General features: G+C 40.9%; 1 protein-coding gene across 50 annotated transcripts in view; it reads right to left on the reverse strand.

Moving 5' to 3' along the window:
- Positions 1–5,338: 5,338 nt before the first annotated feature.
- Positions 5,339–15,662, reverse strand: part of RIMS2 (regulating synaptic membrane exocytosis 2) — a 486,153-nt gene continuing 475,829 nt past the window's right edge. For all 50 annotated transcript variants that reach the window (XM_030011022.2, XM_030011023.2, XM_030011017.2 and 47 more), the window contains 5 exons: positions 12,057–12,198; positions 10,646–10,758; positions 9,792–9,893; positions 8,727–8,866; positions 5,339–8,281 (listed from right to left, as the gene is read on the reverse strand). In XM_030011022.2, coding sequence (XP_029866882.1) covers positions 8,063–8,281; positions 8,727–8,866; positions 9,792–9,893; positions 10,646–10,758; positions 12,057–12,198 — 716 coding nt within the window. In that variant the 3' untranslated portion in view covers positions 5,339–8,062. The remainder of the gene's footprint in view (positions 8,282–8,726; positions 8,867–9,791; positions 9,894–10,645; positions 10,759–12,056; positions 12,199–15,662) is intronic.

Consider the following 15,662-nt stretch of genomic DNA (forward strand, 5'->3'; position numbering starts at 1 on the left):
AGGGCCTCCTGTCTCTTTCCATTGAGTACAATTAAATAGACTCTTAATTTTGGCCCTCTGAGTTTCACCTAAATTAGATGTCTGAAGACAGCCTGAGTATCCATTTCAGGCTGTAAGTGTGGCTTGCTGAACTGCATTGACATCCAGCTGTCACAATTAAGTTTGTTAATCAGCACTGGTCAGGAAAGCAAAGTTACTGAGAGAGGGAAGGAGAAAACTATATGCCAGATTGTTCTGAATCTGCTGCCTAAGTCATCTGCTCACATTTAAGTATAAAACAGACACATATTAGATGTGGAAGGTCACGGGGAGGCAGCTCGGTCATTCTCACAGTTTATGGATCATTCTTAAAGAAAACAAGGAAGTAAAAACTGTGCCTACGCAGGTAAAGAGAACAATTACTATATAAAAATAAGTTCTTAGTTACTCAAGTGTGTAACTAAAGAAAACTAGCCCTACAGCTGTAATGATACTGTGATCTTTACTGATACCTCAGCATGCTAATTGAAAACAAGAAATCCTGTGTTAGAAATTAATATAGTTCACAGAAATCTGAAATGGGGATTCTTATGTTAATTTTTTTTTTTCTTCTTCATCTTACTGAAACTTTCAGAATTGAGAGCTGTGAAAACAAGGTTTTTTTGGTCTAAGGTTCTTTAAGGTGCTGGCAAGAACATGTCACCTCTGTATCTCCACTCAACATTTCCTTGTCTAGTACCTGGCTCGTGTGTTGAGGGCACAAATTAGAGACGTGATTCATTTTTAGCTGATTTAGTGGCCTGGTTCCCTTCCTGTGACCCAAATGCTTCTTGGCTCACTCTGAGATCTACTCTTCTTAGCTTTCACTTTGTTTCAATGGCCAAAGTGCATCAGGATATATAATAAATATCTCTTCTCCAGCTTGTATCTTTGCCAGTGAGGAATAAAGTTATCTATTGGTGAAGTGCCATATTACCCCAGGGCCGTTCCTAGAAAGCCAGAGCTGTTGGCTTGCAGGCAGTTGGGCTTGTACAGCTGAAACACAGTGAAGGGCAGGACTCCTTTGTTTGTGCAGGTGGCTGTGTAAATATGTGCACTGATGCCTCAGGCATGTGGCAGGTGGTAGCTAAGCCTTCTGAAAGACCAAGTTAGCAGATCTGAGAGTAAGCAGGTCTTGAGTTCAGACTCCGAAACAAAAAATCACAGCTTGGAAGTAGGTACGGAATCAGAATATGGGCTGAGAAACTGTTAAATAAGAAAAATCGTGGTGTCATTTCCAGTGTGTGGTAGACTGTAAGAAGGCACTTCAAACGTCCCCAAGCTTCTTAACCAAGTTGCTTCCCATGCAGCAGCACTCTCAGTGTGCTGCTCCCTAGGAGATGGTGCCTGATATAAATGACTCTTCCTCATCTTCAGGGAGTTGTCTGCCACTATTCAGGAATGCTGCAGCTAAAGTGCTAATTAACCAGAAACAAAACAGGGGATCAATAAAGTATCTGCCCATTGTTACTTTGATAATTTCACATTCCTGCTTCATCCCTCAGTCTTCCCTAAATCTGCTTTTTATTCTCATCAAGGGGATAATAATTTTGGCTGCTGTTGGCATTCAAACTAGGTTGACATGCACTGGGAAGTGTAGTACTGGCTTTTTCTTCATGTGTCAGATGCACTATTGGCGTAACATGACATGCTGGTTGAGTTTTGGCCTAGTAAGTGTTGGTATATTGTGTTGTTTTCATTTCAGTGGGTGGTGTCACCTTAATATAAATATTATCTTTAAAACACTGATCATTCCCTTACCAAAAATGCAGCTAGGCAGAAGGACTTTGACTAACAACTCTTACACTAGTCCTGCTAACACCTGTCCAGAGAAATCACAGAATCATAAAATCATAGAATGTCTTGAGTTGGAAGGGACCCATAAGGAGCATCGGATCCAACTCCCTGCTCCTCGCAGGACTACCTAAAACTAAACCATATGGCTAAGAGCGTCGTCCAGACGCTCCTTGAACTCTGACAGGCTCGGTGCCGTGACCACTTCCCTGGGCAGCCTGTTCCAGTGACCGACCACCCTCTCAGTGAAGAACCTTTTCCCAATGACCAATCTGAACTCCCCCTGACGCAGCTTCATTCCATCTCCTCGTGTCCTATCGCTGGTCACCAGAGAGGAGATCAGCACCTCCCCCTCCGCTGCCCCCCTTGAGGAAGTTGTAGACTGCGATGAGGTCATCCCTCGGCCTTCTCCTCTCCAGGCTGAACAAGCCAAGTGACCTCAGCCGCCCCTTGTAAGTCTTGCCCTCAAAATAGTCTACCAGTGCCAAATCTGCTCCCACCGCATTGAGGTATCCTAAACCTCCACGTCCATAAAGCTAATGGCATCCAGTGCCACTCAGCCATTCCATCTTCATGCTAACACCAGTTCAGCAATATGTACATTTTGGATGGCACTTAATAAACTGTTCTTGGTTGCAGGAACAATCACAGAGGACAGGCATTTATGACAAACTTTTCCTCAGTCCTGTGTCATGCACTTTCTGCAGATTGAGGATGCTCTTTTCTTTCTGTGTGACCTCATGTCAAATATATTTGGGGGCATTAATGCCCTATGGTTTAATTAATATGGCTGCTTTTCTTTCTTCCTGGGGCTGGGCTGAAGAGTGACCTGACGGGGCAGTGTGTCAGATCTGGGAAATTAATTCCCAGCCATTTCCTCCCTCATCAGTCATCGGCTGCCTGCTGCCCTCAGACCTGATAATTATACAGGCAGTTCAGATAGGACTTGATAATGAAGGACCATGGAGTCTTTGTTCTTATTGCTGGCTGCTGAGGCTGGGTCTGCTTCTCCTAAGCTCAGCAGCTGTGAAGTTAGACATACAACCCAAGCCAGTCATCACTTTCTGCCTCTGTGGTGAATGGGGAGAGAGGGAGAGAATCTGATCTCCCCGGAGTGACTCATCCCATCCTAAACAAGACAGCTAAAATAGGCAGGTATTAAACCAATAATTCCAGAAGTTAATTTATCTTTGGTATTAGGAGCATATAGCTTTATTTTTTGCCAGTAAAGCTAGATCCCATTAATCTGTCCTAAATGCGGGCCGTTCTTGCCTGGGAATATGTGCATCTTCTTTCTCACATAGCTGCTTCCTCCTGATAAAGGCTCACTCTAAATACTTGCCAAGGAAGGGACAGAGAGGGTTGTCACAGTTGGAAGATTGTTGTATGACCTACAGCTCTGGTGTCTGCTTTTTGCTGCTTGGGTGACAGGGAGGTAAGAATTGCACAGAGGTATGAGCTAAAGAAACAAATACGAACTGCTCTAGACTCCCTCACAGCATTACCTAACTTTGTGAGGAAGCTGTGAAATCTAATGCTTCATTAACTTTTATGTCATATTAAAGCATTGGTATTTAACCTTCTGTGTAAAAACACTTATTTTTAAATTAGTTATATAGTTGAGAACAGCTATTTGATAGTGAGAGGCTACGAGAATGCAATGATGTACTGGTTAGCACGTGCTGGCCCCACACTCACCCTCAACATGGCAAGATCATCTCAATACTTAAGCCTTGAAGACCTGCAGTAAAGGCACGGCAGCAGCAAAGCCCCACAATTAGGGTGACATAGTGTTTTACCGCATTTTTTATTGGCACAAACACTTCCCAGAATAACCATCTGAGACAATGTTTAGTAGTCATGAGTAAAGCGGGACTGTTAAGATTGAAACGATCTACAGTTTTGTTTTGTTTGAAATTAAGGGGAGGTGGGCAAGAAGGTGTTGGTGAGGGGAAACAGCAAGCAATCTGGAGAAACTGTCTCAAAGAAGAAAAGGACCCTTTAGAAAAGTAGTATATTGTGGCTTTTTTGGGCCTGTACAGCTGTATCAGCACACCTTCTCAAGCATTTGTGAAGTGTAATTGTGTTTATTTCTAAGGAGTGCCAAAGGCAGATGAGCTCTGGTGTGCCGAGCCGTGGGAGGAGGTGGGTTTGCCCACTGCCGGGCTGGAGGTGATGTCCTCCAGGTTACACGGCAGCCTCACCCGCCATCACAGCCCAGCTCCGACCCAGGTACCTGTCTGCCCTGTCACCCTTGCAACAGCAATGTCAGCATTAGCAGAGGAGAAGAGGGACCTGCTGGGATGTTAGTGGTTTAACACACCAGAAATTTGGGTCTGCTCCCCCAGCACCCCACTTTCAGATGCAGTACACCAAACGGGAGTTTCCTTCTTCAGAGTTCCCACCAGCGCTCTGCCCAAAATACACTTGCTTGCTTTCTTGGTGGTTTTATCTCAAGACAGTACCGCAGTGCCTTTCTTTCACCTCATATCTGGAATCGAATACTCACATTTTGCTGTGCAAACTGCCAGCCAGCCTCTCAGCCTTCAGTAAATTTCCAAGGCATAGGTACCCGACTTAGTGGCAGTGCTTGTGTTTTGCCCTGTCACCACTGCCTGTGCTGATGCTGCCTCTGAGCAGTCAGGTAGAGAGAAAAGCCTCCGCTCCCACCATCTCCATCCCCATCTCCACCCTCAGCCCCTCACAGAGCTGTAGAGGTGTTGGACCACTGCCTGTTCCCTGCTGCAGAGGCTGCATGAGCCCCACTGCCGGCTGGCTGCTCTGTCCTCATTTGTGCCCTGCTCATAAAAGAAAGGCGCCTAATATTAGGTGGTATCTAGGGATGGGGTGGAAGCTTGCACACTTACTCTTTTTAACAACCTGTTTAATATTATAGTCCAGCAGCTAAAAATCTAAGGCTACAGCTTTCCTAGTGGCAGGAACCTACCTGGGCAGGGAACACCGCTGGCGTTGCCCTGGGAAGGCCGGGCAGCGCCCTCCTCACCCACCCGGACACAGGACGGGAGTTCGATCCACAGCCATCCCCAACAGCTCCCTTGAGTGTGGCCACCCTGTTTCAAACGCTGGAAGCCTAACCGGGTGGCACAGCCGCTCCACGCCAGCTGGCAGCAGCACTTCACCCTCCCAGCACGTTCAGTGTGCTGGTTATATCGGAGATGGAGCACGTCCTCGCAGCCCGGGTTGGCAGCTTAGAGGCAGCTCCAGCCCTGCAGCTCTGCGCCTGTTTCGGCATGTGAGAGCAGGAGCGCGGCCGGAGCGCGGAGCCCGACGCCCGGCTGGGGGACAGGCAGACCCAGCCTCCCACCGCTCCCCCGGCCTGCGTGCACGCACCGTCCGAAAACCTCCGGCCGTGAACGTGTTATCCTAAAAATGACATTTCATTGGCAGCACTGTTAGGAGAAGAAAAGCTTGCTGCTTCTTCAGCTGCATGTGCTGTTTGCCACGAGCTCCACTGAAGGATGCTGCCGACCATCTCAGAGAAAAGCAACAAAGTGCTGCACACGAGTTCTGTAAAGAAAATGTTTTATTTAAAGTGTTAAATACCATCACCAGAATGAGTTTGATTTACATTAGTTGGTGTTCATCACAGGCCTAATCTGCCCTTTTTTTTTTCCCCCAACTGTAATTCCTTTTAACGTTTTAAAACGTACTATGTACAAGACAGCAGTGATCACTGGAATAGTGCTATTTACATGACTAAACCATAAGTAGAGTTGCAGACGTGTGAAAATTAAAAAAAATACATTAATTTTTTTAAAATAAATATTGCATAATGACAAGTATGTACAAACCTTCCATGCGTCATGTCCTTGATTTTAAAATTTGAAATAATTTATATAGGACTATGCATACAAGAATGTGTGAGCACATCCCACAGTATCAGGAAAATGCTTATGTATTTTTGTTTAATATCCTAGGGGATACTGTAGACTGTATGTTAGTAGTATTTATTTACTGCTGGTAGACAGGTGTCTAAATTATTTCAATAAATATAATTTTACCAGTCTGTCCATTAACTTAACAATAATCCATTATATAAACTCTGAAGACAAGACACAATCTTGATTTATATGATATTGCACAAAGTAAAAGGCATTTTAAGTGATACTGTTATTACTTTTGCCCTCTTATGAGGCAGGTACAATTTCTTAATGGGAAACTTCAATAGATTTTCAAATAAAATCAGAATAATTCTGTGTGGCCTTAAAGGTAAATGTAATGTGTATTTCAAAAATTATTACAAGGTTTCAATATTAAACCTTAAATAGGTATTAAAGGCATACAAAGACCCAGAAAAAAAGGATATTTTGTTATTAAATGTTAGCCAGTTACATTCCTTTTAAATAATGAAATTTAAGGAGAAGCTTGAACTTGCAGCACCACCCAACGGTAGTTACTGTCTGCTACAAAAAAACAGGTTTTTGAAGATCCACTGACTGCAATGAGGGTTCTGGTAATGGTGTCAAATGGCTGTCAGAGTGGTACTGATAAGCTTTCTTTAAGGCTATTTTACAAACCAAAGATTGATATTTTCCAGACTGATATTACCTAATTATGTCTTTTGCAACACAAATAGTTTATGAAAATTGAACTTTACAGCAGAAGAACTGTATGAATTAGTAACCTTTGTTGCTTTTGTAATCTCAAAAATGTAGCAATTAATTTGGTTTAGTGCAAATAAAGGTGTTTAAATTTATTTCCTAAAAATCAACCAGGTACTTAAATTTTTCCTCTTTCCAAAAACCTTCAAGAAATGATAGTTCAACCTTTGAATGAAAGATGCTGGTGCTGAAAACAAATTTATTGAAGACATCTTACAATGGCCACATGATTCCAGTATTTTGCTGTAGAATTCAATTTGAAGGTGAGAAAAAATGAAAATAAGTTACCATGCACTGTACAATAAATTGCAAAAAGTTCAAATATCTTCTTTATCAAATACATGCTGAATTACATTAATGTACTCCCAAGCCATGTTGCAAAATCCTTTTCAACATGCTTGAAAAAAAGTAAGTTCTTAAACAATATTTTTCTCAAATAATTCAGAAATGCAGAACAATCTGCAACCCTGAACCAAATACGGGGCATAAGAGAGTAATAAGTCAAAAGGTAGCCATTTTAGAATATGATGGTCATCCTGGGAGGTAGAGGGGAAAAAGAGCAAAAGGAAGAAGGGAGACTGGGAGGAGAGATAGAGAAAGGAGGAGGTAAAAGAAGTGTACAATTTGCACATTATGTTGAACTTTACAAGGCTTGTACCTTTTACATTTAAATAAATTTAATATATTACACTTATTTCTTGTCACATAAACAGAATTTTAAATATTTGCTAGAAATTATTTTTTATTTTTAATATATGTCTGCAAAAATACAGACCATGACTGGTTTAAAGAATGATAAACGTGGTGTGTCTTTGTATCACCCTGTTGCATTCTCTTCCCTTTAAAACCATGCACTAGTGAAATTTATTTTTAAAAATAATATAAATTGTTGAAAATGGCTGATTTATTCTTTTTTTTTGCAAGTTGCAGCCCCAAGAAAATAATTTAAGTGTTCAGCTAAATCTGTGTCCATGCAAAAAAGTTTCTTTAATTTCATACAGTACAGTATATCCACAGAACTTTATTTTTCAGAGAGTCCATCATATCTGGGGTTTCACTGTATCTATAGCTGGAGGTATGAAGCCTGCCACTTTAAGTCTTGAACCTTTTCAGTATGAAGAGTTTTCGGATCTCCAGCAACTGTTTCAAACGACAGTTGACTTTTCTAGCATCCTTACATTCTTCTTTTCTTCCAATGTCTGCTAATCCACTGACTCGTAACATGGCTTCATGGGAGGCTAACTCCATTTCTGTGGCATAACCAAGCATTAGGAGGGCAGGGCAGATAAATAAAGAAACGGGAGCAACAAAACAGATATGCCATTGAAAAGGACTTTTGTTGCATGAAACAGATTGATTCTTTTAGTTTAGTCCATGGCTTCAGATTGGACCAAAACTGAGTGTCCCTGAACTCCAAACCTATCAGTTCTTCATGACTTCAGTCCTTCACCTGAGGGCCTTCCGTAGGGCACAATGTGTGCAACTTCCTTGAGAACACAGGATCGCGTTGCAGCCCTAGAAACAGGCTCAGAAGACACAACATTAAGCATGCAGTGTTACCAGGGTTTGCGACCTGTAATTTTATTTTTTTTGTAACGCTGGTTGCTATGACAACAGTTTCACAGCTGCTATGAGCGAGCATACGAAGGTCCTGTTGAACTTTCAAGAGATGATTGGGAAGCTCTTCTAGTGAGAGGAGCTAAAGTTGGGTCTACTAGGGAAGAAGGAGGGAAGAGTTTGAACCACCCAATCACCATGTTGGACAGGTCCAGTTCATCTAAAAGTATCTGCGCCACTCCCATAAAGGATTTGTGATCCATACGTCCATAGTCTCCCCAAACAATTATCTGTTAGCAAAGGAACACAAGAAAATAGAAAAATTTCAGCAAAAATGATGAGAGCTTCAACCTGATTCATCAAATGTCTCTGCTTATTTAATTATAGTAAAGAATGAAATGTTTGACTGCTGACATAGTTTAGTTCTGTGTATACTAATCATGATGCAGTGACAGAAATGACCTGGGCAGTAACAGAGAAGTTATCCATGATACTAGAGAAAGCCCAGTGAGAGAAGGAGCCCATACATATATTAGAAGCAAAAAAATCTACAACTAACTTTTGCTCTGCAGTTTCTACTTGCATCAACAGTTATTACTGTAGTATTTATCTGCTCAACAAGTATTTGAGATAGCAGAACTTGCCACGTGAAGCATGAAAGGAAGTTTGAAACTCATTCAGTGAAAACTGTACAGGTGACGTTTTCAGATTTGGAAGACTATTGATGCAAATTACCTGTAAAACTTTTCCTTGGGGACTTTCTTCAAATGATAGAAGTTGCTGATAAAGTGGTTCCAGCGTTTTTCTTGCTACCTTTGTTTTCTTTTTGGCTATGCAGACTCCATTTTCTAATAGATACACCTTTACATATGGTGCTTAGAAGAAAGAAAATAAAGAACAGTAAGTAAAGAAGTCCAGATTTCTTGCATAACAGATGTGCTGTTCTATCACCATATGATAAAATCTGCCTTTTACTGGATATATAACTTATATGAACAAATCTCCACAAGCAATATTAACATTTATTCACATGCAAAGCATCCATGCATTTCCTTTACTTTTCTCCATGTTATAACTTTTTCTTTATTTCTTTTTATATGTCTCTCTTGCCATGAAACAATTCAGTTTCTGACCTGGAAAAAATCAGATATTCCTATATATAGTATCCCTATACTGTACAGTATGCAAAATAGGCCTGTTAAGTAAATGAATGACTTGCATTGACTTTGGAGAGATTTGGATCAATGCTCCAAATTGTTAATAATTTCAAATTATCTACAAGGTGAAAATCAGTGAAGAAAAGACTCTGACACAATTTCTATTTTGGCAGAAGAGCTTGCTAAAAATATCATTATATTGTCCTTTTCACATAGTGTTATAGGACATCAGATTATAAAATAAGGAGTAAGTAGCAAATACCGGTCTACTTTTCGAGTAGTTACCTATTCCACACCTCTTGTTGATACCCTCTTCAGCCCTAAGATTCCTATATCACATCTTCAGTATATACCTTCCTTTCTACCCCATAACCAACAATGCATTTGCTGTTACTGAAATACTTTTTTGTCTTCTGGTAGCCCAAACACCAGTCTAATTTTTTTTTTTTCCTCCTTAAGAAGGGTTGATTTTTTGTATACTGTTTCAATACATTATGCATTTCAGTGTACAATACTGTCATCTACTGATATGTGAATTTGCTAAGAGTTTACATAAGTTGAACAGTAAAGCCTCAGAAGTTGGGGGTTTGCTGGATTTTTTTGGTAGAACTCTATTCTTGTTGCTAAGATTTTTCTTCCTTACCTGGCAGTGTCTTTGAACCTGGTTTTACAACAAGGCCACGGGCTCGGATTATTTCTACTTCCAGTTGTCCTTTCTTGTCCATCATTCCCACCTGGATATCTCCTAGACAACAGAAAGAAATCCTGGCATTGTAATTCAGAAATACCTCAATATATGAAAAGCCATGGGAATTTCTAGGATGAATGCATGATGACTTGTATGGTCTGCATTCCACCAGTAAGTATGATCTGGATTTTAACACTATTAGATATTTTAATACTTATTCTCTTCACTGCTATTTATGTTAGTAAACAATTAAAAAACCCTGCAATAACATCTTGTCTCCCACTTCCCATGCCCCTATCACTTCAAATTAAATTATTTTTTTGGTCTTAATTTCTGAAAAAATAAAGGCAGCAAGGGCATTAGTACAAAGCAGCTCTGTAAAACTGTTTAAAATCTCTTCACCGTGCCTCTAGTTTAAGACAAGCTATGAAAAGATAACTTGCGAATATAAAAAAAGCCTGTAAGCACAATAATAACAAATACTTTGCACCTAAATTTCCATTTTTATTCAATACTATCCAAGTGATTCAGAGAAAGGATTGGTCTCATTAGCCACATTTTAAAGTTAGAAAACTGAAGAAGAAGAGATAAAAGACTGAATTTTTCAAAGCACCTTTCTACTTTTGAGTGTCTTAATGAGCATCCACAATTATGTTCAACTTTGGCTGAGGTTATAGTTTTGGTCTTAACCGAGTTGTTCAAAACCACATGGGAAATCCGTATTTAAAGACTTAGACTCCAGATAATTTCTATGTTCTAATTACCAGACCCAGTAGATTATATCATATCTATAGGACATAAATGCTTACCCATTGATGGTGTTGCCAAAGTCTGTCGTCCTACAAGCTGGGCAGGACCAAGTCCATCCAGAAAATCACTGAACTGGCTGTCTGCAGCCAACCTTACACCGGGGAAAATCAAACTAAAAAATAATATTGGAAAAAAACAAAAATAAATACACTTGAATTTGCCCTTTTTTGTTTTCTAGATGTTTTGCATTTAGCGTTTATGGTTTTGGTACTACTGCTCACAAGGAACTTATTTACACTGACAAGATTACAAAACAATTACTGTAATTTTCAAAACTTCACAGTGTTCAACAAGCAGCAATTTGGCTTCCAGCATATAAACAAACAGGTGAAGAAAGCACTAACCCTCACTAAGTCTAATTTCCACAGTAATATTTTTCCATCATGCTCTCTTTACCCAATGTACTAAAGACCACTGTTAATTATTGTAGTATTCATATGTGACCAGTTCAGTAAGATACTAATACATGCCCTTACCAGTAATTTAGTTACATGAAGGCGTCTCAGTCAACATGAACTCAATGGCTGAATGTCATATGTATCCAGTGAAATTATTACATTAGACTGAACACTGGTCACTACTTTTAAAATCAGCATTCTTTATAAACATTTTGTTTAAAATGTCTTTGGTAATGATGTCTATTCAATAATGGAACTGAAATCCATTGTGGCAAATGACCAAAGTAACTTAAAATCCAAATTCTTGCCATAAGTTATCTGTGATCCATTACAAGGCAGTAAGAGCTAATGAGATTTGTAATGACCAACCAAAAATAAATGTCCATCTCAAACGCATATAGTGCATCAACTTGGACGTGTAAGATATATTGTCCAGTGTAGGTGTATCGTCCAGTGCCGTGAATACCACTAATAAATCTATGCACAATAAGATTTTTCTGGGCAATGTCTTGAACATACCACTCAGAAGTCTTTTAACTTGGGCTTTTATGAAAAGCATGACACATGACAGTCTCATACTTCTGCCCAGACCACTTCTTCAGGATTAATTAGAAGAATCTTTGAAAAACTCTTGAGCCCAGTGAAGGACACCTGGAAATGCTCTGCTCTGCACAGCGCAGACGTATGCAAGGAGTTTTCAGAAGAGGACCTGTCCTTTTCTGTGTTTTACGCGGCGCACTGCACCCGCTGCCCCTCCTGCCACACCGCATGCCGATGCTCTGACCCACCAGGCGCCTTGCTCATGGCACGCCAGAAACGATCCTCGTCCTTCCTGCACCAACAATGGGAGATTCTTTTGGTCACAGGGGAAGACTTAGGCTTGGTCCATCAATGACACTAGCTTGTGAAGGGAATTCTGACAGAACAGGGCCTACAGCGCTCACCGCACTTTTGTCTAACTACCGGTTTCCTGGAGAGACATCAGGCAACCACAGTTGTAACTGCTGCTTACTTTCCCTCAGAGCTGTAGCTGTTCATGCTCCCATCCGTCGACTCCCGGCTGGCCTGACGGGTCATCCAGTTCCTCATCTCCACAGCCAGCCCTGTCTCAGTGCTCCTCTGGACGGTGCTCCGCAGCTTCTTGCCCCCTGCTTCTGCGGAGACAAAAAAGAAGCCCCCATCGCACGGCGCTGTCGCGGCTCGGCCGCCCTGCGGGCAGCACTCCACCACTCCCTGTGGCAGAAACACTCGGAGCCAGAAATCGATGGCCTGTGCCAGAACTTCCATTTAAAAATGACCGTTTTTTTTAAATAATAGGCAAGCAGCAGCATAAATCTCTTTTACAGGACCTTAGTTCTGTCACCGTCTGCTTTCCGAGGGCAGACAGCATACGCGCGACACAAGTCTGCCCACCGAGGTAACCAGATTTACACTATCCATAGTCCAGTGTGTTTAAAATATGTTTTCTCTGGATGAATACATCTCTCTTAGCAATTCAATTAAAATGCTCCCATTATGTCAAAACCTGCAGTGTCTGAGGAATGTTCTAATTCAGATGAATTATTTGATTTAAAAACATTTGGTCATCATCTGCTAAATCAAGTTACAGATATCCATTAGTGAGGACAGTAAACAACAAATCAAGAAGCCTTCCCATTCTTTCTTCTCTATTCACGCTCTTCTCATTTCACTAGCAGCTTTAACTGTATATCTAAAAAATACAGTATTGACTTTGATGCACAATATGAAACTTTGTTACCACCTCCAAGAGTAACTTTTTTTGTATCTGCTTGCATAGTTTAATTTTAGTTGTAAAAACAGCAAAGTGGCAGATAGCTGAGTATCAGACAAGGGAAAAAATACTCAAAACTTAATAAAGCAGCATTTTAGTGTAGGAATTTTGATCAAGACCTCAGCCAGAACATATGTTGAAAGCAAAAAAAAAAGAAAGGAAAGAAATTAGTAGGAATGAAGCTTCAGTTTTTCTTTCATGAATAAGACAGTCACTCCATGTCACTTCTGACTTTAAATGCTGGACCCTGCAATGGGGCAAGGAATTCTGCATTGCAATTTCTTTCATCTGTTCACTACCCCCCTGACTTCAGCACAGTGGTGTGTGATATACTGATAATATTATAAAAGAACAACAACTCTAAATGTACACAACACCAAATAATATCGGAATTCTTAAACAGTGATACAATGAGGGTAGAGTAATATCCAATATCCTAGGATAACTAGGGACTCACTCTCTTCTGCAGTTGTTTGTAGCCTCTGCTACCCTTTACACCTTCTCTGGCTCATCATGTACCAGAGGTCAGAAGAACTGCTGGACCTGTGGGGTTGGTGAAGCTCTAGGATTCGAGAAAGGAAATGAGCAAGGGAGGAGATTGTCCTGGGATAAGGGCTCTTACACCCCGAGAAGAACGTGTGAGCACAGGGGCTGGCTTAGAGTAAGAGGACCTGCACCCTCAGACAGGGAATAGGAGCGGGACATCAATTTCAATGTCCACACTCAGTGTCACTCTGTCCTACAGGTTGGAGTGTAGGCTGAAGTCTCTGTGCTGGTTTTGGCTGGCATAGACTTAATTTTCTTCACAGTAGCTAGTATGGGGCTATGTTTTGGATTTGTGCTGAAAACAGTGTTGATAACACAGGGATGTTTTTGTTACTGCTGAGGGGTACTCACACAGAGCCAAGGCCTCTTCTGCTCCTCACCCCACCCCACCAGCAAGGAGGCTGGGGGGAGCACAAGGAGTTGGGAGGGGACACAGCCGGGACAGCTGACCCCAACTGACCAAAGGGATATTCCATGCCATAGGACGTCACGCTCAGCATATAAAGCTGGGGAAAGAAGGAGGAAGGGGGGATGTTTGGAGTGATGGCGTTTGTCTTCCCAAGTAAGTCTTACACGTGATGGAGCCCTGCTTTCCTGGAGATGGCTGAACACCTGCCTGCCCATGGGAAGTGGTGAATGAATTCCGTGTTTTGCTTTGCTTGCGCGCACGGCTTTTGCTTTACCTACTAAACTGTCTTTATCTCAGCCCATGAGTTTTCTCACTTTTATTCTTCCGATCCTCTCCCCCATCTTGCTGCAGGGGAGAGTGAGTGAGCGGCTATGTGGGGCTGAGCTGCCGGCTGGGGTTAAACCACGACAGTCTCCCAGGGCCTCCCGTCAGGAGGGATATTAGGTCAGATAAAAAACACGGGAATTTTAGTGAAGTGGGAAATAGACACCCAAAACACCTTGAAACCCACTGGCCCCTTGTCAAGAAAGATTAATAACTTTGCAATATTTAGCAGTAGTGAGACATTTCTATAACAGTATCATGAGTGGTTCAAATCATATTGCTTATTACAAGCCTTCTATGCATTCCTTAAGACCATAACTTTTCATGAGTATATAAAAATAACAGAAGCAATAATTTTCCTCTAGAACTTCAGCTACCCACATGAATTTATTACCCAACAGAGTGAAATAATTTTTTTACTACGTCAAAACTACTTCTGAAAATGCCCATCAATACCTGGTGCAATAAATACAAATAAAAAAGATGCAAGGCTAACATTACATATGAAAAATGAAGGGCAGAAGCCAACAATTTCATTTCTATTGGTTTGTACTGTTCCAAGTGTCTGCTGGTTTTATTATTTATATTAAACTAATGAAAGCTGGCAGCTGACTTCCAACACTGGTCCAGAGTTGTTCTAAAATCCAATCACTCACATCAAAGAAATATTCCCACAAAACTGCCAGGAAAAAATTGTGCTACAGTTTTGTAGAAAAGGTACACTGCATCATAGTTACATGTGAAAGGCACCCAATTCCTGAAGCTCCATGCTCTTTTCATTCAAGTATTGTTACAGGATATTGCTCTTACATTGTAAGGGCTCTTTTTGATTAGTAAGCATTCATTTTCATTCAGCCTTGTTGAATGGTGGTCATTCTCAATTCATTGTTGCAAACATGAATTCTCTCATGCAAATTTAACAGAACATCTCCATCTTGCATGATTCTTCAATCTCTTCATGTCATATCTTTCAAAGATTTTGGGGTTTGGGATAAATATGTGTTTGAATATGTGATATGTGAAGGAGTACACAGTAACTTTTATTAATTAGTAGGGCAGATTTTTTTCTGAATTAGAATTAAAAGTCTGTATGCCTTCACTCTAGCAGAACATTCACAGGAAAAACAATCAACACATCTGTTGCACATCAATTTACTGAGAAATCAAGACAGAACTGGTACAATTGCCATTCAAGTCTTCATAGAGGCACACGTGTAGCTGTTCTTAGCATCCCTCTGAATCTTATTTTTAAGCAGTTTTACTTTTTTTCATTTTAACCAAAATAAGTGCTCTTGCTCACATGAAGACAGGCCGACAGCTGCAAAGATACAACTTGGATACAGCATGAAAGTTAGGCATGCATAGTATATCCAGCTTTTGTATAAGTGCAGGTGGTAAACTAATTATTTTGACCTTACCACTGAATTTAAGGAGGGTTGAAAGGAGGCTCTGTGAATAACTATTTTCCAGTTTTCAACAGAAACAGGCAGAGCTCTCTGATGGTCTCAAAAGAGAAATATCTGACCTTTCAGCAATAAGGCTCCTAA

This window comes from Aquila chrysaetos, chromosome 4 (assembly GCF_900496995.4).
Source record: "Aquila chrysaetos chrysaetos chromosome 4, bAquChr1.4, whole genome shotgun sequence".
NCBI classification, from domain to species: Eukaryota; Metazoa; Chordata; class Aves; order Accipitriformes; family Accipitridae; genus Aquila; species Aquila chrysaetos.